This window comes from Eurytemora carolleeae, unplaced genomic scaffold (assembly GCF_000591075.1).
Source record: "Eurytemora carolleeae unplaced genomic scaffold, Eaff_2.0 scaffold876, whole genome shotgun sequence".
NCBI lineage: Eukaryota > Metazoa > Arthropoda > Copepoda > Calanoida > Temoridae > Eurytemora > Eurytemora carolleeae.
The window spans coordinates 80,081-103,700 of record NW_019396779.1 but is presented as its reverse complement, the minus strand read 5'-3'; the positions used below and the strand labels follow the sequence as shown (position 1 = coordinate 103,700).

Here is a 23,620-nt window from a genome sequence, read left to right as displayed (position 1 = left end):
TTTTCTGAAAGCATACTGTGGTTCAAGAAAACTAATAATAAAAAAATAAACCTAAATATTACAAAAAATTTCCCACGTTCCAAGGCTGTATAGCTGGATAGGTGTTTAAGCCTGGTATTCAATCACTGATAAAAAAATTATCATAAAATAATAAAAATATTTAAAATTCCAGATTATGTTTCTAACATACAGGAATGTTTATCAATGAGTGTAGGATGTATAAACCTGGTGAAGGTGTATATGAAAGTATGACTAGGTATTGAACTATACTAGACTGGAACAGAGAGAGACAGGAACCCTCCCCCCCCTCCTCCTCCACCCTCTTCCTCCTCCTCAACCAGCAGATCGATACTTTCAAACTCAGCACAAGCCTCTGCGCAGAATCCTCTAGGGGGAGGTCGTCCTCGCTCTCAGGTGTGTCTCAAGAGTCTGACTGAGAACCTCGGATTATGATAGCAACCTCTAAATTGGCCACCAAACATGGAGCTGAAACAATGTTTACAATCATTAGATAAAGTAGATCTAGCTCGACCCACATGGAATATTTGAAAATAGTTTATTTATTTTTTATTTTATGCATCTATAAATAATAAGGAGCAGAGACAGGGTTTAGATTAAACCATCTCCGGTATACACTTTTCATAGTGGATTGTAGAAAGGATGCCTGGGGAGAGGGTTATAAGTACACTCATATATATTGTATACTAGAAATTCACAACGCTCCGCATCTTTTTCCCGATTACACTTCCTTTTCATAATGCTCTTTAAAACTTTAAACATAAAATCTCTAGAAAAAAATTTTAAACTATAGAATCAAATGAAAAAGTAAAAAAAGTATAGATTTTCACGTGAATAATCTATTTAAAAAGCATGAACTGTAAAACTTAGTTGCTTAAGTATAAAATATATATAATGACAATTTGTTCACAACTTGTAATATTTCCAGTTTATATTTAAACATTATTTTATTGACTTAATATTTTCGTTGTATACATCAATTTTAAGACAAGAAGAGAAACTGGTGAACGAAAAATCTAAATTAAATCGTAACTTAATTAGGAAATTAGAGAAGATAGGAAAACACGGAAGAAAAGCTTGAGGAAGAGTAAAAGGTTGATTGAGGAGCATAGAATACAGAGATAAATGGTTGATAGGAGACGGATGAATAGGTTTATGAATGAAGGAAGTATATGTAAATGGTTGATAGGAGATGAATGTAAAGGTTAATGAACGAGGGAAGCACAGGTAAATGGTTGATGATATACGGTTGAATAGGTTGATGAACGAGAGAATACAGAGATAATGGTTGATAGGAGACGGATGAATAGGCTGGTGAAGGAGAGAAGTATATTCAAATGAATGAATATGTTGGTGAATGAGGGTAGTATAGATAAATGGTTGATAAGAAACGGATGAATAGGTTGAAGAATGAGGGTAGTATAGATAAATGGTTGATAAGAGACCGATGAATAGGTTGATGAATGAGGGTAGTATAGATAAATGGTTGATAAGAGACGGATGAATAGGTTGATGAATGAGGGTAGTATAGATAAATGGTTGATAAGAGACGGATGAATAGGTTGGTGAATGAGGGTAGTATAGATATATTGTTGATAAGAGACAGATGAATAGGTTGATGAAAGACGATAGTATATTAATATAATTGGTTGATGGGCGAAAAATATACATAACATTACTTAATGTCGTCTTCCACGTTTTTATTGACCTCACTTTATACTACCCTCATTCATAAACCTATCTATTGTTTTAAATATCAACTAAATATTTGGGACGAAAATATTGAATAAATAGGAGACGATTATGTAAAAAAAAACATTTTAAAATCAGTTGGAGTTGGGTTTCATAAAATCTAAATTGGACCTTATGCTGGATGTACACAGATCCACTTTTCCCAAAATTCTAAATTCTAAAAAAGATATGAAAAGATTTATTTCCGATATTTTGATGTTTGAAGACGTGAGTGGAAACCTTACATCATCTTTTAATGGAATGTTTTCATCATTAGTGGAACCAAATAGAACATAAAGTTATAAGTTATAAGTAGAATTTGTGAACAGCAAATATCTAGAAAGCTTTCCTGGGGTTTTTTTGCCAAGGACTTAAAACCCTATTCCATTGGAAATAAAACCTTTAGATTCATTTACAAATTTTCAAAGCTAATTTTCAAAAAATGGTTTTTCCCAGATTGTGGCAACTTTCTTTGCTTAGATAAGAATTATTTTTTAGTTAATTGATACCACCCTCACAAGTGAAAACTGGATATTTAGGAGTAGGTGTTAAATTCGATGTAAAGGTGTTAAATCCGTGGTTTAGGTCATAGATTCCAAGGGATAGATGATAATTTTCCAAATTTTGATGAGAAATCCATAATTCAGTTGATTAACTAAGAGGTTCGAACAAAGACTCCGTGGTTTAAATCATGGTTCAGTAGATAATATACTTCAAGTACAGGGAACATCTTAAGACATAACTACCAAGATACCCAAAGAGTTCATCCTCGGAACCATGAAGTTTTTCATTAAAACCATGGAGTTTATCATCTAAACATGAAAGTTTATATATATTATCCAAACCGTGGTGTTAATCATTTAAAGTAGGAAGTTTGCCATCTGAACCATGGAGTTTATCATGAAGTTTATTATGGAGTTTATTATCTAAACAATGGGTTAATCATCTAAAGCATGGAAAGCATGGAGTTATTCATCTAATCCATGGGTTAATGATCTAAACCATGGAGTTATTCTGTAGTAAATGCCGTACTATTAAAACTTCGTCCCAAACTGTATCAGTCCAGGTACAACCAATCCGCTATCAAAGTCAAACAGCTGACACGATCTACATGGCTACAATCCCATGAACTATACAACGCCACTACCACTGGGCGCGATCTTGTTAGCTAGCTTTTAATCTATCTCTAAATGCCACACAGGAACACAAGCCTGTCTATCATACAATTAAGCGTGGCTATCTAAAAAGCTCTTAATTGATCTATGCCATATACGGAGGTACGATCTCAGCCCGTATGTTTCAACGAGGACACAGTTAGCTATCAAACAAGCTCGTAATCGATCTATACCAAATACCGAGGTATGATCTCAGCTGTATGTTTCAACTAGGACGCGATTACTCTACACTGTATTTAAAGCAGAGTTTCTATATTAACTAATGTATTTGAGGTACATATCTTACAAGTTAAAGTTAATAGATGTAATTACAATTCCTATGTCATTATCTATTAGGGTTTCCACGAAATGGCTAAATCTTTTGCGCAAAATTTGCGGTATTTTCGCGCAAATTTTTTTTTGCGAACTTTTGCGCTATTTTTGCGCATGAAACGCAATGAGTTTTGCGCGGTTTTGAGCTATTTNTCTGGCAAAATAAGCTGCCCTGGACCCTGCTGTCTGGCAAAATAAGCTGCCCTTGACCCTGATGTTTTGCAAAATAAGCTGCCCTGGACCTGCTGTATGGCAAAAGATTAGGTTTGAAGTTAGATCAAGGACCCAAAAGTGTCTTGCTGCTATTAGTAGACATTTTGAATAAGATTATAATAAACTCAAGGGTTCTGGAATGTAATGGAGAAAGGATGGTCCCGGCCTGCCCTACCATATGATTATACAAGCTTTACAGACGGTACTCCATTTTAATAAAAAATATGCTCTCCTGAACTGTCTGATGTAAGTACCGCGAACATATATTCAGAATAGGTTAAATTGTATACGTATAGGTCTCAATATTGAAAATCTGATTAAAAACGAGTCTGTAGACTTTATTATATATCCGTGCTGTAGACCCTTTTCCCCTTGTATATATATATTATATTGTATATATATATATATTATATTGTATATACATATATATATATATATATATATGTATATTTATAGAAGATAGATTCATTGTTTTCATTCTTAGGCTGTTCTTAACCTTTTCTCCTTTAATGAGTTTATTATACAGACGACCTTCGTACTACGCAGTTACGTGACAGCTGGAGGAGATTATATTTATTCTAGTTCTACGCAGTTTTACTTTAAATTTAATTTACTTCCCCCATATTGCTTCTAATCTCTAAACAAACCCCTCAAATGTTTTTCATTATGTTTATCAATGTTTATAATGTTTTTAGCGGAAACAAAGACCTGAGACTTGAGAGTGAGAAGTTTTATCAGTGAATGACTAATTGCTGCGTAGAACCTAACTTCACAACTGAAAGGCCTTAATTCCTAAATATACATTCAATTCAGCCGGGGAGGGATTGGATAGTCAAATACTTCACAACAACACATTGACATTCGCAATATCGTAGACAGAGAAATATCTTCTACGTGAGCTACCGAGAAATATATCATCTATTCAACAAGTAAGTAAAAACATATATAATTGACACCAATATTCAGAAAACAATGACATTGTTAAGATATTAAAATTGTGTCTATAAATAATTTGTTATTTTTGAATTGATAAAACTTCTTATCAGCCATATTGTTATTTGAGTTTCCGATTCAGCACAGAGATTTTTATTTTTTTTTACACCAATCTTAACCTATATCTAATGAATATGCGGGTCATTAGAGGACGATTTTTGGACCCCCCACCCGGTCCCGCCACCCCCGCTTCATTTTGTACATAACCATTAATTTTAAGTTATTTTGTATTATTTTAGGGTTAGGTTACGTTTAGACAATTACTGGGCCTAGCGCTGCGGCTTGGACAGGCTAAGGGGCCGAGCGCTGTGGCTAGGACTGTCTGAGCCGAGCGCCGCGGCTTGGACAGGCTATAGGGGGCCGGGCGCTGCGGCCGCATGACCAAATATAAGATGCTTGTAAAAAATTAATAGGAGAGGGGGGGGGGGGGGGGTCCAAAAAACGTTGTCTAGGAAATTACCAAATTAGAAGTGGGACTTTATCCTGCCTATGATCGTTGGTTAAACAGTGAGGTCCATGTGAAAAAAAAGACTACATTTGAGCAATTTTATGTTAAATTCTTAAAACAATAAGTTAAAAATAAAATTGGTAACTTGTTCCACAGTTTTCTAGGTCCCATTGTATTATATGAAAATACTTGAGCTCCTGGTTCACGATCAAATCTGTATAGGAGGCGAGAATGGCCATATTCTTGGTGGATCTCGAGTTCAGGGAGAAGGCTAAGAACCTGCTAACCAGTAGGGAGATGTTTGCCTGTATCCTGCTCCTCCTGTTCGCCCTGGTTCCATGGGTTGAGGTTAGTAGATACATACTTAATTCAGAGCGAGTAATCTAAAACATTTTGTATGGTTGATTTTCTTTTTCTTTTTTCCACCTATTCAACTCTGTTTTTCATATATTTATCTCTGTTTTCCATATATTTATCTCTGTTTTATCTATTCAACTCTGTTTTCCATCTATTCAACTCTGTTTTCCATATATTGAACTCGGTTTTCCATATATACAACTCTGTTTTCCACATATTCAACTCTGTTTTCCATCTATTCAACTCTGTTTTTCGATCTATTCAACTCTGTTTTCCATCTATTCAACTCTGTTTTCCATATATTCAACTCTGTTTTCCATATATTTATCTCTGTTTTCCATCTATTCAACTCTGTTTTCCATCTATTCAACTCGGTTATCCATCTATTCAACTCTGTTTTTCGATCTATTTAACTTTTTTTTCCATCTATTTAATTCTGTTTTCCATATATTTATCTCTGTTTTCCATCTATTCAAATCAGTTTTCCATCTTCAACTCTGTTTTCCATCTTCAACTCTGTTTTCCATCTATTCAACTCTGTTTTCCATATATTTATCTCTGTTTCCATCTATTCAACTCTGTTTTTCGATCTATTCAACTCTGTTTTCCATATATTCAACTCTGTTTTCGATCTATTCAACTCTGTTTTCCATCTATTCTCTCATCTATTCAACTCTGTTTTCCATATATTCAACTCTGTTTTCCATATATTCAACTCTGTTTTCCATCTATTCAACTCTGTTTTCCATATGTTCAACTCTGTTTTCCGATCTAATTAACTACTTTTTTACTTTTCTATTGGTTTGTATAATTACCCAGGTCTAGTCTATTATATCTTGTTATTTTATCTATTAAAGGTTTTTTTATTGAATTTGAATTTTTTCTGTGTTTTAAGTATTAAAATATGATTTACTGTTCATGTTCAGGTTTATGATTTCTACAGATCTCTAAGCAACTCCACCTGGTTCCTTGATCCGGGAGCAGATTCAACCAACCCGTCCCACTGCAATCCTCATACCAGAGCTTGTCTCTAGATTAAAAACACTCAAAACATATATTTATTTACACAAACCCTCTTTCTTACTCAGATTGCAGTTGCACTCTTTTTAGGGAACCTCAGAAAGTTAACAAAGTTAAAAATAACCTTAAAGGGGAACTATTTTTTTATTTTCCTAAACTAAACTTTTAATTATAACATAAAACTCTAGGGTTTAAGTCATCTTGTAGATAATTCATATCCGACCGTTTAAAATTTTTGTAAGAACCTTTTTTTATTACTATTGCAGCAAGTGAATATTTTTATAATTAGATGTCATTTTATAAGATGAAATACATCTTAAATCTAAATTTTGTATCGTGGTCTCGTTTATATTGTTTATTGTACATATTGTACCAATAATAAACTGTTGATGTTTATTTAATTTTTATTTTTTAAATGATAAAGAATATTTCTCATTTTCATGAAGAAACGGTTTATGATTGCTGTAGGTTAATTATGATTTTTGTATCAAGATTCATCGTTTAAAAATTGAAGTTTGAATTTTATTTGATCGGTGGGTGAGAAGAGAATAGAGATGTATGGGGGGGGGGGGGCGGGCGCTCCCCTGTCTTCCAGAAAGCTCGCAAAAATATCTCGTACAAAATTTAAAAATATATGCACCCCCTACCGAGTCTCAAATGGTTAACTTGGTCTAAGCTGAAAATACTCCCGAACAAAAAATTGTTGTTATTATTTGCTATCAGATGTTTAAGTTCTACAGTTTTTTAAGTTTTTAAGACACTGACTGTTTTAATATACTTTCGTGGTACAACTTCTAAATTTAAGATATTTATGTGTAAACTTCTAAACTTAAGATATTTATGTGTAATTCTTCTTTTTTTAAGAAAAATATTTCATGATTGGTCAAAATAAATAATTTTGCCATCTGTATATCCTTGAAACCAGATGTAGAATTAGAAAAGATAATTACAATACTTTGAACCTTCTGCATCTAACGAGTTATGACTTTTATTTCTTAAAATAATACAATTAATCCTAATGTATGAACATACGTTGCTGGTTTGTTTTACAATGAACGGCTGAACCGATTGGGCCAAAAATTTTAAGGCAACTCACATGACCCTAGGGAAGGTTTAAAAATGTTTATAATAACAAACATTTGTCCCAAAAAATATTCATATTCGTAAAATTTAGAAAATCCACGAAAAATTATTATGAAATCCGCGAAAATTTGTTTATTATCATTTTAAAATGTACTTAGAGAAAATGCCCAAAGAGCAAAAATTAAAATTAAAAATAAAAGAAAGCATTGTACACTTAAATTAATCGATAGCTAAACTTTATATATACTTCTTTTAACTGCATTTATCACTCCCATTTTCTAATTTTGTTTGTTAAAATAGCATATTTTTAAAGTAAAGAAATTTGGGTTTTTAAAAGACCTTTTTGAATCTACACCACGGCCATAATATCACTATAGGGTACAGAAAGTTCCACTAAATAGGGCCAGCGCTTTAACTGTCGTCAAGACGGAGAATACAAGGTTAACCACAAATGATGAGACTGTAAAGACAACTCTAAAAATATGATTACTTTATGCTTGATTTTTGGTCTCTGCATTCGATCAGGAATTTTGATGGTTTACTAAATTATTAAGGACAGAAATTAGCCATTTTTGGCCAACAAGAAACCCTGAATGCGAGAAAACGGAATAAACAAATACTGGACAATCGTCTCTGAAGTCTTATCCTTTGTGGATAACCCTGTAGATAGAAAGAAACCAACCAATTACCTTAATACAATACTTACAGGTCGTAATGACCTTCCATTTAAACAGAGACATGCCCGATTTGCAACGATACCCTTGAAATCTGTAAATCTATAAATAAAAAAAGAAATTCGTATATATGTTCTCTATAGCCTGCATAACGGCTTGAACGAACGGGCTGAATTTTTTTAGGGAACCCAGGGGTAACATAGGCCAAAAAAATTTTATTCTATGGGCAACGCCGGGTACTTCAGCTAGTAATCAATAAGGTGGAAGACAACACCGTTTCTCTAGCTTGAAAGGAGGTATATTTCTGCATGCAACGTAGGAGGTATATTTCTGCAATGTAGGAGATATATTTCTGCAGTTTAGGAGGTATATTTCTGCAATGTAGGAGGTATATTTCTGCAATTTAGGAGATATATTTCTGCAATGTAGGAGGTATATTTCTGCAATGTAGGAGGTATATTTTTGCAATGTAGGAGATATATTTCTGCAATTTAGGAGGTATATTTCTGTAATGTAGGAGGTGTATTTCTGCAATGTATGAGGTATATTTCTACGATGTAGGAGGTATATTTCTGTAAGGTAGGCACTAGGCAGTATTATTTTAATCGCTAAAGTTTCTGAAAATTTAAGATCTACGAGTTCACTGTTTAGTATTTAGGACTTGACACATGTTTGACCTGATTCTAAGCTTAGAACTTTGTCGATACATGTTTAATAATTTTAAGAAGCGACATTCTTCTTATATCTAGATTAATTCAAATAAATTAAAACTACACAAATATATTTCAAAATATCAGAGCTAGGAAATTAACCAAGCACAGTCAAAAAGTCACAAATATCACCTGCATGAGAAAAATGTCAAGCATTATTTAAATTCATAAATCTTAAATTGTTAAATTTTATTGTATTTGCAGTAAAAAGATGCTTATATTATATATATATGATACATACAATATAAACAATCCAAAAGTGATGTATGGTTGAGAAGGATCCAGCCTGGATCAACCAGGGATTGAATTAAGAACGATACAGGAGAAGGGTTACGAAGGATCCAGGTATTGGGTTGAGAAAGATCCAGGAGAAGGGTTGAGAAGGATCCAGGGATTGGGTTGAGAAAGATCAAGGAGAAGGGTTGGAAAGGATCCAGGGATAGGGTTGAGTAGGATCAAGGAATAGGGTTAAAAAGGATCCAGGGATAGGGTTGAGAACGATCAAGGAGAAGGGTTGAAAAGGATCCAGGGATAGGGTTGAGTAGGATCAAGGAATATGGTTAAGAAGGATCCAGGGATAGGGTTGAGAACGATCAAGAAGAAGGGTTGAAAAGGATCCAGGGATAGGGTTGAGAAGGATCAAGGAGAATGGTTGAAAAGGATCCAGAGATAGGGTTAAGAAGGATCAAGGAGAAGGGTTGAAAAGGATCCAGGGATAGGGTTGAGAAGGATCAAGGAGAATGGTTGAAAAGGATCCAGAGATAGGGTTGAGAAGGATCAAGGAGAATGGTTGAAAAGGATCCAGGGATAAGGTTGAGAAGGATCAAGGAAAAGGGTTAAGAAGGATCTAGAGATAGCGTTGGGATGGATCTATGGATAGGATTGAGAAGGGTCTATGGATAGGATTGAGAAGGGTCCAGGGATAGGGGTTGAGAAGAATCCAGAAATAATGGTTTAGAATTGGTGCTAAGATCTGGTTGAGAAGGGTTAGGCGTAGTTAATAAGGAGCCTTGCAATTAATATACAAGTATATATATACAGCTGATTTACATCTACCATAATCTCGAAAATATTAATAACTACTTCAATTCTGTTTGTAGTTTCTAACTTTTAGAATGTATAAAATATACATAGGAACAATCATAAGCTCAGGATCAACTTTAGTCAGTAGGCTTATTCTGCTGCTGGTGGATCTTCTTTCTTCTCCTCTTCTGCTGGAGCTTCTTCTGCAGGAGCTTCCTCTGCAGGAGCGTCTTCTGCTGGAGTGTCTTCTGCAGGAGCTTCTTCATCCTTCTTCTCCTCGTCCCCTGCTCCTTCCTCCAGCTCCTTCTCTAACCTGATCAGCTCCTCAACACCTTTATACATCTTCTCTACCGCCTTAAAAAAATATTTTCTTTAATTTTTTTAATGAAAACTCATTTCATCAAATGTTTATCTTTATAAAAGTTTGAACCCTGAAGTTGTAATTTTTGTATGTATTTTCTATTCTTATCATAACTGGAGAATAGTCCAACTATACGGCAGAGGGAGACATCTACATTAATCTTTTGGTAGTGGTAACGTGGTAACGAAACTCAACGAAATTAAACGGTTAGCAACGTCTGAAATTATTCCTATATTTATTTTACCTGAAATTCTGTGAGTCCTAATCTCTCCTTGTTTGAAATATCATAAAGTCCCCCATCTGCCTCACTGTGCTCTCCTGCACTACCACGAACCTAACAAATTTAAACAAACCTTTTAGAATAAAATATGTAAACAAAATTGCATCTATTAAAATGAAATCAAGCCAAATAGAGAAATTAATTCAAAGAAACGTAAATCATTTAAACATTTAAAAGAACAAATTTAAATATTCTAGTTTTGATTTAAAGTTCTTAACTGAGGTATCAAGTTCTAGTTTGGGGGTTTTAGTTGCTAGCTTTTCGCCAATTAAAGGATTCAATTCTTATTTCTAATTTGGGCTTAAAGTTTGTATGTCAATATTTCAAAATTTTCAGTTTGTGTTTCAGGATTTTAGTTCTTGGTTGGGTTTCAATTTTTCTAGTTTGGTATGCAACTTTACAGTCGATTTTAAATCTTTTAGTTTGGTTTAAAAGTTTCGGGTCAAAATTCCAGTTTGGTCATGAATCATTAGTTTTTTTTTGAGGTGGTTTGATTTGATAATATTAGATATAGGCCGAATTGAGCTTTTCAAATTTGTTAAATGTGTTTCAAATATGTTCTACTTCTTTCAAAGTGGTTTAACATGTTCCAAATTTGTTTAATATGTTTAGAATTGGTGAAACATGTTCAAATATTGGTTTAATATGTTTAAAATTGGTTTAACATGTTCCAAATTGGTTTAATCTGTTTCAAATTGGTTGAATATGTTCCAAATTGGTTAAATTTGTTCCAAGTTGGTTTAATATGCTTAGAAATAGTTTAACATGTTCCAAATTGGTTTAACGTGTTTCTGCTTGGTATGTTATGTTCCAAATTGGTTTAATATGTTTCAAATTGGTTTAACATGATTTAAATTGTTTTGATATATTTCAAAATGGTTTAACATGTTTCAAATTAGTTTAATATGTTTCAAATTAGTTTAATATGCTTCAAATTGGTTCAATATGTTTCAAATTGGTTTAATATATTTCAAATTAGTTTAATTTGTTTCAAATTGGTTTAATATGTTTCAAATTGGTTTAGTTTGTTTCAAATTGGCTTAATATGTTTTAAATTGGTTTAATTTGTTTCAAATTGGTTTAGTATGTTTCAAATTTGTCCAGTATGATTTAAATTTGTTCAGTATGTTTCAAATTGGTTTAATATATTTCAAATTCGTTCAGTATGTTTCAAATTGGTTTAATATGTTTCAAATTGGTTTAAGATTTTTCAAATTGGTTTAATTTGTTTAAAATTGGTTTAATATGTTTCAAATTGGTTTAATATGTTTCAAATTGGTTTGATGTGTTTTAAATTGGTTTAACATGTTTAAAACATCTCAAATTGGTTTAATTTGTTTTAAATTGGTTTAACATGTTTTAAATTGGTTTAATATGTTTCAAATTGGTTTAATGTGTTTTAAATTGGTTTAACATGTTTAATATATCTCAAATTTGTTTAATTTGTTTAAAATTTGTTTAATATGTTTTAAATTGGTTTAATATGCTTCAAATTGTTATAATATGTTTCAAATTGGTTTAACATGTTTCAAATTGGTTTAATATGTTTCAAATTGGTTTGATGTGTTTTAAATTGGTTTAATATGTTTCAAATTGCTTTAATATGCTTCAAATTGGTTCTCTACAGATTATGATTAGTTAAGGAGTTTCAGTTTAAAGCTAGTTCAGGCTTAATCCTTTTCTCAGAGATTTAGTTTTCAATTAATGATTCTTCTACCCTGGCGACAAGTTTAGTCTAATTATTTGGTTGAGGATCTAATTGAATATTTTCTAGGTTAAGGTTGACAGTTTCTAATCCATCAAGTTTCTTATTATTTATTCATATCTCTAGTTTCTTTTCGACTCAACACTTACAAATTGATTTACTAAACCTTGCCTGCAAAACATAAACTTAAAAAGTAAAACTGACTAGTTAAAATATTTCAGGGAGACCCATACAACTGTGTAGAAGGTAGACGACTCTTGGACTCATTTATTATTCTGAATTGTCAAATATACGTGAAATTCACAATAATCGTTTAGCGTAGACGTATTAAGACGACCCATTAATTTGATTAGTTGATTTTCAACTATTGGTAAAACTCTTTGCTTAGAAACCCTTCTATGCTAAACATAAACCATAGAAATAAAAATGATTTTCAAAGAACTTTATGGAAAACTATAAAACTATGTAGAAGGAAGACGACCAAATTGTCAAATATACAGCAGCGTTTAGCGTAGACGGACCCAGTTCGTTTAATAAGTTGATTTTCAACTATTGGTAAAAATATTTGTTTCGAATGTTTTCAAACCTTATTAAATATTAAAAAGTAAAACTTATTTATTAAAAAACTTCAGAGAGAGAGAGACCCATACAACTGTAGAAAACAAGACTGCTGGACTGAAGTTATAAATTAAATTGTCAAATGAACATGAAACACAGCAATCGTTTAGCATACACAGACCCATGTTCGTTTAATAAGTTTCAACTAATGGTAAAACTATTTGCTTAGAAATTGATTTCCCAAACCTCAATTGAAAAACTTAAGGGGACTGTAAAGGAAAATGAAAGGGGATATAGGAGGAAACCTGAGAATCTCAAGAGTAGAACGATAACTATAAGACATCTATCTGATGTTCTTGTTTCGAGAAATTGATATAAAACTGTGTCAAAATTATACGAAAATTCATATTTATACAATTTTGTATACTAATTGTAGGTTTAAACAGATCATATTCAGCAAATACGCAACCAATCTGAAAACGATTATATCCCATATATCCCTATATGTAATGATATTATCAATTATATCTATTAAAGATGCAAAATAAAATAAAAAATTACAATAGGAGCCAACCTGAGATTCTCAAACTCCTGTGGGATATAATCGTTTTCAGATTGGTAACAATTTATGCAAAACTGTATACATATGAATTTTCGTGTAATTTTGACACAGTTTTATATAAATTTCTCGAGACAGGAACATCAGATAGATGTCCTCTAGGTATCGTTCAAAACCTGAGAACCTCAGTCCCTTTAAACTTAATTAGTAAAACTTTACGGAGTCTCTTAAATCTGTGCAATAGGAAGACGACAAATCTTAAGATTAATTTAAAACTTTTCTGTACCTGTAGATTAAATTGATCCGCAACGCTTTGAAGGTTTTCCATTCCTTTCGCCGCCAGCAATGGGAGTTTGATGTGTACACTCGCTCTTTAAAAAAATAAACTTTTTATACCAGGTGCCAAATAAACATGGGAGTTAAGAGACGAATAGAAAATAGTCTTTGATTGGTTGAGAAATGACAAGAAAATTTTACGGTTTAAGCCTCCTGGACGACGATATAGAAGTCGTCACTTAATTCCAATGTTTATTGAGACACCCTGTACAATAGTTTAATTGTTAAAGGTCGGTTTGTATATGTACAATTTACTTCATACATGATATACCTATTTCATGTATATTGTGTAATTTATAATTTGACATTATTCGAATCCATTTCAAGAAAGTCAAGAAAGTCCCACCCGGTTTTATGCTATCCCAAATCTACAAATCTGGGTCCAAAAAATCGCTATAGTTAAATATAAATCGCTTATTTAGCAGCAAAATTTTGGTTGAAATAAACACGATTTTTCTTATTTCGTGATTAAAAATGTCTATGGAGTTCTGTGACAACTTTGTTAATTTATCTATTTTATTCATTGAAATTTGGACATATTTCCTAATTTCCTGTCACTTAAAAGGTAACAAAATTGCAGACAACATTTTGAAAATACCAAGAAAAATACCTTAAAGATTAAAGAAGATTTTAAAAATAATTCCCGTGTTTATTGGGACATCATGTATTCTAATTAAAGATAGTTCGAACAGTTTGAGAGAGAAACTAGACACATGAAATTTAGAACACAATCTTATTGTCCTTATAAGTGTTTCATAAGAAGAAGTTTAATGGAGTTTATTTACTCTAGTTTGTCGGTGTTATCTTTAAATATATTGAACCAAGTTAATTTCATTGTTTTTTGACTCTCCCTAAACCTGATTGTGGTTCCAAGATTAGTAGGACAGAAGGTTAACCAGCCAAATCTTGGACTGTGAGCAAATGTCATTGTTTTTCCTAGTTCCTGAACAATATACTTTTAGTTTCTCTTGGTTCCTGAACAATATAACGTTAGTTAATCTAGATTCTGAACAATACAACTTTAGTTAATCTAGATTCTGAACAATATAAATTTAGTTAATCTAGTTCCTGAACAATATAACTTTAGTTTCTCTAGTTTCTGAACAATATAACTTTAGTTAATCTAGTTTCTGAACAATATAACTTTAGTTTCTCTGGTTCCTGAACAATATAACGTTAGTTAATCTAGTTTCTGAACAATATAACTTTAGTTTTTCCACGGTGGTAGGCGATTAGTAATCAAAGAAAAGCTTACTTCATTGATGGTTTTTCTTGACTTCTATTTTTATGCATATATCCATGCTGCTTAATAGCTTGATATAAATCAAAATTGAAATCGAAAGTCGTCTTCATTATATTGAAATTAGAGAAACTGAACAATATAACTTTAGTTTCTCTGGTTCCTGAACAATATAACTTTAATTTCTCTAGTTTCTGAAAACTATAACTTTGGTTTCCCTAGTTCCTGAACAATATAACTTTAGTTTCTCTAGTTTCTGAACACTATAACTAAGGTTTCCCTAGTTCCTGAACAATATAACTTTTTAGTTTTTCTAGTTCCTGAACAATATAACTTTAGCTTCCCTAGTTCCTGAACAATATAACTTTTGTTTCTGTAGTTTCTGAACAATATAACTTTTGTTTCTCTAGTTTCTGAACAATACACCTTTAGTTTCTCTAGTTTCTGAACAATATAACTTTAGTTTCTCTAGTTCCTGAACAATATAGCTTTAGTTAATCTAGTTCCTGAATAATATTACTTTGGTTTCCCTAGTTTCTGAACAATATAACTTTAGTTTCTCTAGTTCCTGAACAATATAGCTTTAGTTAATCTAGTTCCTGAATAATATTACTTTGGTTTCCCTAGTTTCTGAACAATATAACTTTAGTTTCTCTAGTTTCTGAACAATATAACTATAGTTTCTCTAGTTTCTGAACAATATAACTTTGGTTTCCCTAGTTCCTAAACAATATAACTTTAGTTTCTCTAGTTTCTGAACCATATAACTATTGTTTCTCTAGTTTCTGAACAGTATAACTTTAGTTTCTCTAGTTCCTGAACAAATAACTTTATCTTCTCTAGTCCCGGAACAATATAACTTTATCTTCTATATTCCCAGAACAATATAACTGTATCTTCTCTAGTCCTGGAACAATATAACTTTATCTTCTCTAGTCCCGGAATAATATAACTTTATCTTCTCTAGTCCCTGAATAATATAACTTTATCTTATCTAGTCCCGGAACAATATAATTTTATCTTCTCTAGTCTCTGAACAATATAACTTTATCTTCTCTAGTCCCGGAACAATATAATTTTATCTTCTCTATTCCCAGAACAATATAACTTTATCTTCTCTAGTCCCGAAATAATATAACTTTATCTTATCTAGTCCCGGAACAATATAACTTTATCTTCTCTAGTCCCGAAACAATATAACTTTATCTTCTTTAGTCCCGGAACAATATAACTTTATCTTCTATATTCCCAGAACAATATAACTGTATCTTCTCTAGTCCTGGAACAATATAACTTTATCTTCTCTAGTCCCGGAATAATATAACTTTATCTTCTCTAGTCCCTGAATAATATAACTTTATCTTATCTAGTCCCGGAACAATATAACTTTATCTTCTCTAGTCCCGGAACAATATAACTTTATCTTCTCTAGTCCCGGAACAATATAGTATAGTTCTCCCAGTATTACAGTTTTTTTTTGATAAATGCATTTCTCTGTAAAAATGTTTTTACTGGAAGAAATCACCACTTTATGGCAAAAAATTGTAAACAATTGCATAGACCTGATTTTACACTTAGTTTTAATGCTTTTACTTTTTTATCCTTTGTAAGTAAACAAGATTCAATCTTAGAATAAATATGAACTCCTTGAACTAGTTTAGAGTATACCTGAACTCCTTGAACAGGTCTAGAATAAATGTGAACTCCTTGAACAAGTCTAGAGTATACCTGAACTCCTTGAACAAGTCTAGAATATACCTGAACTCCTTGAACAAGTCTAGAATATACCTGAACTCCTTGAACAAGTCTAGAATATACCTGAACTCCTTAAACAAGTCTAGAATATACCTGAACTCCTTGAACAAGTCTAGAATATACCTGAACTCCTTGAATAAGTCTTGAATATACCCGAACTACTTAAACAAGTCTTGAATATACCTGAACTCCTTAAACAAGTCTAGAATATACCTGAACTCCTTAAACAAGTCTAGAGTATACCTGAACTCCTTGAACAAGTCTAGAATATACCTGAACTCCTTAAACAAGTCTAGAGTATACCTGAACTCCTTGAACAAGTCTTGAATATACCTGAACTCCTTAAACAAGTCTAGAATATACCTGAACTCCTTGAACAAGTCTAGAGCATACCTGAACTCCTTGAACAAGTCTAGAGTATACCTGAACTCCTTAAACAAGTCTAGAGTATACCTGAACTCCTTGAACAAGTCTAGAGTATATCTGAACTCCTTGAACAAGTCTAGAGTATGCCTGAACTCCTTGAACAAGTCTAGAGTATACCTGAACTCCTTGAACAAGTCTAGAGTATACCTGAACTCCTTGAACAAGTCTAGAGTATATCTGAACTCCTTGAACAAGTCTAGAGTATGCCTGAACTCCTTGAACAAGTCTAGAGTATACCTGAACTCCTTGAACAAGTCTAGAGTAAACTTGACCCACGTCTCCTCCTTCTTGCATTGATATTATCCTAAGATGATCCTCCTCTCCAACCCAAACAAGAAACTGAACAATTAAGATTTGATAATATCACAACTTTCGATTTTAGCTCTAACATCAAAGATAATTTACTCAATAGTGCAAATAACACATTTTTTGCGACATTTTGAGGAATGTCTGTCTATTGTTTGTCTGTTTGTTTGATGCCCGATCATAACTCAAGAATTCCTGGACGGATTTGCTTCAAATTTTGACTAGGGAACTCGGTAGAACCACGGGAATATTCTATACTTTATTTTCAAGTTCTAGCTGAACTTTATAGATAGAACTCCAGGCAAAGCTAGGTTCCCAAGCTGGTTAACTTATAATATGAGAAAACTATTATCTTTGATCATTAGCTTTTATAATAGGTGAATATATAAGAAAATGTATAAAGTTAAATCTAATGAAGGAAAATTTCGTAAGTAATTCGGATGAACTGTGCAAGTTTGGCTTGCGTAAGCCTGTAAAAGTTGTTTTACAATCAACAGTAAAACTATTTTAAAAATATCTATTTTTGCAACTGAATCATGTGAATTTTAAATTTTTAATTTAGACTTTCTTTTTCTTTTGATGTAAATCTTTCAACAAAATATACAACATTGATAAAATTTTGACAATCAACACATAATTATATTTGAGTCAAAATAAGTAAAAAAGATAATTTTCGGTCTTATTAAACATACTGAAGTATGATTCTCTGAATCAAACCTTTTTCTCATTATCATGAAATATCCCTCGTCCTGTTGGCCAGAACTCACTTGCATGCGCAGCCTGCAGAAATCTATCTCCCTCCTGCAAAATAAGTTTTTTTCAAATTAGGAATTTTTTATTTTTGAACATTTTATTATACCCGTTTAATAAAATAAAGGTTATCTAGTGTTTATTTTAAACTATAAGTTTCCTTTTAAAATATTTTTATCTGAATCTTTGACTAAATGACAAATACATGTTAATTCATCAATCATTCCAATTTAGAAAGTCAAGAATTGATTTAATTTTTTTCTTTTTTTTTAATCCTTTATTATTTGGATATTTTCAATCCATAATTTAAATCTAACCTTGAACAAGAAATGATCATCTATCAGCTGTTTTTGAGTTTCTTCTTCCATCCCTAAATCATTAAAAAATAAAAATAACGTTTTTAATGACAGTTTCCTTCAGATATTGCAATTTAAGATTTTTACGATAAAAGACGACATTCAGAATTTTCCAATCCCTTTAACATTACTGGCATTAGTAGAAATCAATTGCTGATATCAATTATATCCCTAACCTGCATCGAGAACCAGGAAACCGATGATTAGGAATACGACATTTAGACTCATGTTGTGATTTGAAATAGTCCAGTAGGCATATATGAAAGACAACAATTGTGCATAAACAATTTTATAATAAGTGATATACTTTTCTAATATTATCATTTTTTTGCTTTATTACAGCATTACACACTGAAAGATTACTTTACTGTCGTCTTCCTATTCCACAGTTGTCTTGTTTTCACTGTAGTCTGTAATGTGCTATCTACAAAAAGTTGGCTTCTCTCTATGTTTCCAATATAGGCATAAAATGGCCATACCGATCGGGCCCAAATTTTGTATAGCAACTCACACGACCCCTGGGAAGGCTTATGTCGATTTTTTGAAATTTTATAAATCTATTAATGTTTACAAAAAAATCCGCAACATTTTGAGTCTTACAATTACGAAGAAAAGATGGTTGCAAAGCGCCCAGAAAGCCTATTAGTAAATAAATCACACTGTTTTTTAAATATTTAAAACTAATGTAAATCTAATACCAGGCTAAGTCTTTAAATATTGATATTAATGTTTTTAATAATTGGGGTTGGAATCAAAGAGAATAGAATATATATTAGAGTGGAATTCAGCCAATCCCTAGGTATGAATTTTGTCAGTCCCTTTCAGTCTGAAAGGGAGTTCAAAGTCTACAAATCATGTAAATGTTCACAAATTATATGCAGTAGATTACATTAATACAGTATGTTTCCTAGACTATCCATTTCAATTTCGAATTTTTTAAAGCTGTTAAATAAACTTTATAAAATGAACTAGGTTAATAAAAACATCATTTGATTAATAGTTATAACGGAAAATCATGTGAAATTATGTGAAATGATCATCGGTCATTGGTCAATTATGAAACCAGCCTATTTCATAATTTTAATATAAATTTTAGATTTTCTATAAAATGATGTTCCAAGGCCCAAAAGGTTATATAGCGCAAATATGTAGTATACCTGCAGTATGGAAACAGTACAACAAAATGGCCGTTTTACACTTTTTTTCTAGTAAATTCCACTCTAATATATATTCTATTCTCTTTGGTCTTTGGTATACTTTTTGGTCAGGCAATAATTCCACCTCAAACTTTTCAATTCTAAAATATTAAAATATTTTAACGAACAAAACGTTTGTACGTATCACTTAAAGAGATCATGGACGTATACACTGATATAGGAGGGAGCTACGAAGCCCCCCTGGCATCTTGACCCATAAAATCTATGGTTTCGGGGGGGGGGATGGGTGATAGCCCCACCTGGTAAGAGAAAAAAAATTAAGACGCCCCCCCTGGAAAAATTCCCGATTACGCTCCTTAAGGGATTGCTCCAACCATAGATTAATTAAAATAATAGATAGGACACTAGATGTCTTCTTTTAAAGATATATGTGTTCTTCGTTCACAATAACGCTGAGACAGAAGCCCAAAGGAGTTACGCGTAGTCGGCGTAGAACAGGCTCTATCTCTGTAGAAGACAGAGACAATGTATGGTGTTGAATTGAGATTGCAATATTTGTTAGTTGTTTAGAAACAGGTTGAGAAAATAAAAATTAACTATTATCATCGAAAATAAGTATTCTTATTCAGTTCATGGTTTCTGTAATGTCTCAATGTTCAAAACTATTTTCTGTAGATTAATTATGACAATTAATTTGCTGAACAAATATGCACCGTAAAAACGTCTCATAAGTTTCAAATAAATCCTAAATTTTTTTTCGATAATACTGCAATCTCAGTTCAACTACCCATGCATTACCGGTCACTCCCTTTAAGTGGAAACGAAAAAAGTAACCAATGTTTGGAATTATGAACTCACCTAATCTAATCTTATCTAATTTAATATGCTCAAAGATGTTCCTGAGTGACCGATATTGACTTTTAAGATTTGATCATTTTTTTCGTTAGCTTTTAAATGAGATCAAATATTCAATCGATTTGAAAAATTTATGATCAATCTATGAAAGGAAAATGTCAGCCTCTTATTTGACCTGTAAGAGGATAGTAGGTGCCAGCATGTGTCTCCGGTAGAGAAATGAACGCGGCCTGCGCTTTGGTCTCAAGTTCCTTATAGTCGTCTTCCTTCATGTTTGGGTTAAAGGGTAATCCATCAATAGATCTTCCACATCGGATTCTTGTAGACACGATATATCTAGATATATTCTATACTGTAGTGGTTTTATCTAGATATATTCTATACTGTAGTTGTTTTATCTAGATATATTCTATACTGTAGTGGGTTTACCTAGATATATTCTATACTGTAGTTGTTTTATCTAGATATATTCTATACGGTAGTGGATTTATCTAGATATATTCTATACTGTAGTGGGTTTACCTAGATATATTCTATACTGTAGTTGTTTTATCTAGATATATTCATACTGTAGTGGTTTTATCTAGATATATTCTATAATGTAGTGGTTTTATCTAGATGAATTTATATAATGTAGTGGTTTTATCTAGATGAATTTATATACTGTAGTGGTTTTATCTAGATGAATTTATATACTGTAGTGGTTTTATCTAGATATATTCTATAATGTAGTGGTTTTATCTAGATATATTCTATAATGTAGTGGTTTTATCTAGATATTTTCTATACTGTAGTGGTTTTATCTAGATGAATTTATATACTGTAGTGGTTTTATCTAGATATATTCTATAATGTAATGGTTTTATCTAGATGAATTTATATATTGTAGTGTTTTATCTAGATATATTCTATACTGTAGTGGTTTAATCTAGATATATTCTATACTGTAGTGGTTTTATCCAGATGAATTTATATATTGTAGGGTTTTTATCTAGATATATGCTATATTGTAGTGGTTTTATCTAGATAAATTTATATATTGTAGGGTTTTTATCTAGATATATGCTATACTGTAGTGGTTTTATCTAGATGAATTTATATATTGTAGGGTTTTTATCTAGATATATTCTATACTGTAGTGGTTTTATCTAGATATATTCTATAATGTAGTGGTTTTATCTAGATATATGCTATACTGTAGTGGTTTTATCTAGATGAATTTATATATTGTAGGGTTTTTATCTAGATATATGCTATACTGTAGTGGTTTTATCTGGATGAATTTATATATGTAGGGTCTTTAACTGTTCCCCGCAATCATTTTTTCTCGGTCAATAAAAAAAAACAATTTATGATTTTGTAGATTTTTTGTTTCCATTGACGGAAATTTATAATTTTTCTAAATTTTCAATAACTTATTAAATGGTATGAGTTATGAGTTATGTATAATGTATGTGTATAAATTCTAATGTAAATATCATGGAAAAAATTAAAAAGCCTATATAGAACTTTCGTAGTTTAGAAATATTTCAGTCAATAATTTCTATATTATTTACAACCCTACATTATTCATTTCAACATTCTTTTACAATAACATTAACTATTTTCAACATACAAACTTGTAATAAAAAGGTTTAGAGTCGACAAATAATATGTTTTTATTGAGAGTAGGAATATATAAACGAAAACGTATGGATTTAATAACGTTCATAGTTATCTAGATATCAGTGATTACAAGAAACTTACTTCCCGTCTGGGTCCAGATTGCCAAACTCTTCTGGGGCTCCGAAATCAGATTCAGGATGCATAGCCTCTGCTCCGAACCCACCATGATACTCCTCGATGATAGGATCGAAGAGAGCAGCGAATATCATATAGGATTCAGCATCCGGAGCATAAACTCCTATCCCTGAATCCAGGTTCTCAATTCCAGACTGAATTACGTCCTTCAGACTTGATTTAAAGCTTTCAGTCTTTTTATTCTTGAGATCATCTAATATTTCCTTGGATAGATGTTTCTTTAGTAAAGAGTGGCACTCCGGGTCCCCCTGGAGCTTGTCAAACCCTGCCTCTACATACTCTGTATCCGGGTCAGGTTTAGGTTTAGGTTTAGGTTTAGGTTTGGCAGCCGGCTGGAGAAAACAAATATAAATGTATTAATAATTACAAGTATGGTTTAAAAAAAGTTTAATATTTGCTTAACCTCCAATTTTACTTTCAAATAGGTTTATAAAAGTCATAAATCATATACATCATGAAACACATGAAATATAAATTCATAAACATTACACCAACTTTGTTTTTATATTTAAAGTTTTATTTTCAATTATTTATTGTTATTGTTATGAGTTAGAAATATTGTTTTAAATACATAAAGCAAACCTATTGAGCAAACTCCTAAATTAGTTCATAAAAGTTTTTATGTTTATGAATACATGACAAAACATTGTTCGTGGAGCATAATTTAGTTCAATATTCTACTTTTTCGAATTGGTTTATCAGTATTTAAACATCTTAATAGTCCCTTTAAACAACATCAGAATAAAAGAATATGTATATTTGTATAATAGATTAATAACAATACAGATAGAACTCTGGAGGTAGTTTTTTTTCAAGATTTAAGAGTTTTTCTTCACAATAACCCTGAGGCAGAAGCCCAAAGGAGTTACCTGTATGTACTCTCTCTGTCTTGTAATTCAATGCGAAACCCCTATATCTTGAAAAAACGACATCTAGTGGTCTATCTGCATTGTTATTAATCTATGATTAGTATCATATTGCGTGCTACTGAATCTGATAACCCATATCAGTTTGTACATAAAGGTATATATGTGCAACCTATCAATTATTTAAAATTTAAAGGGAGAAATCTAAAAGAGCAGTTTTCAAATTACAAATAGCTTGGCATTTTTTAATGTCAATTTAGTATTTCTGCAACCAGTGTGCTCAGTATTTCCACCAAAACCGCAATTTTTGATCTTTTTGCATTTCCATATTTGAGCCAAAATTTCAAATTTCAGAATGGCACTAAAGCCTCATTGTATTAATTACATTACAGTGTTTATGATATGCATGTAAATATTTACTAAAGAACTAAGCAAGGCCTTTTCGCAGTAGGTTTTATATTTTGTATTTTCCATTCTTTAATATTTATTAAACCCTATATAATTAATCTAATAATAATAAGATAATGATATAATAATTATAATATAATAATAT

At 31.7% G+C, this 23,620-nt stretch overlaps 1 protein-coding gene across 1 annotated transcript in view; it reads right to left on the bottom strand.

Moving 5' to 3' along the window:
• Positions 1 to 8,788: 8,788 nt before the first annotated feature.
• LOC111708605 (arginine kinase) overlaps positions 8,789 to 23,620 on the bottom strand; it is a 16,944-nt gene continuing 2,112 nt past the window's right edge. Inside the window, exons 2-10 of the mRNA XM_023482032.1 lie at positions 22,148 to 22,533; positions 20,577 to 20,737; positions 18,351 to 18,403; positions 18,001 to 18,084; positions 17,215 to 17,316; positions 14,414 to 14,499; positions 13,507 to 13,591; positions 10,363 to 10,452; positions 8,789 to 10,111 (exon numbers count right to left, since the gene is read on the bottom strand). Coding sequence (XP_023337800.1) covers positions 9,908 to 10,111; positions 10,363 to 10,452; positions 13,507 to 13,591; positions 14,414 to 14,499; positions 17,215 to 17,316; positions 18,001 to 18,084; positions 18,351 to 18,403; positions 20,577 to 20,737; positions 22,148 to 22,533 — 1,251 coding nt within the window. The 3' untranslated portion in view covers positions 8,789 to 9,907. The remainder of the gene's footprint in view (positions 10,112 to 10,362; positions 10,453 to 13,506; positions 13,592 to 14,413; positions 14,500 to 17,214; positions 17,317 to 18,000; positions 18,085 to 18,350; positions 18,404 to 20,576; positions 20,738 to 22,147; positions 22,534 to 23,620) is intronic.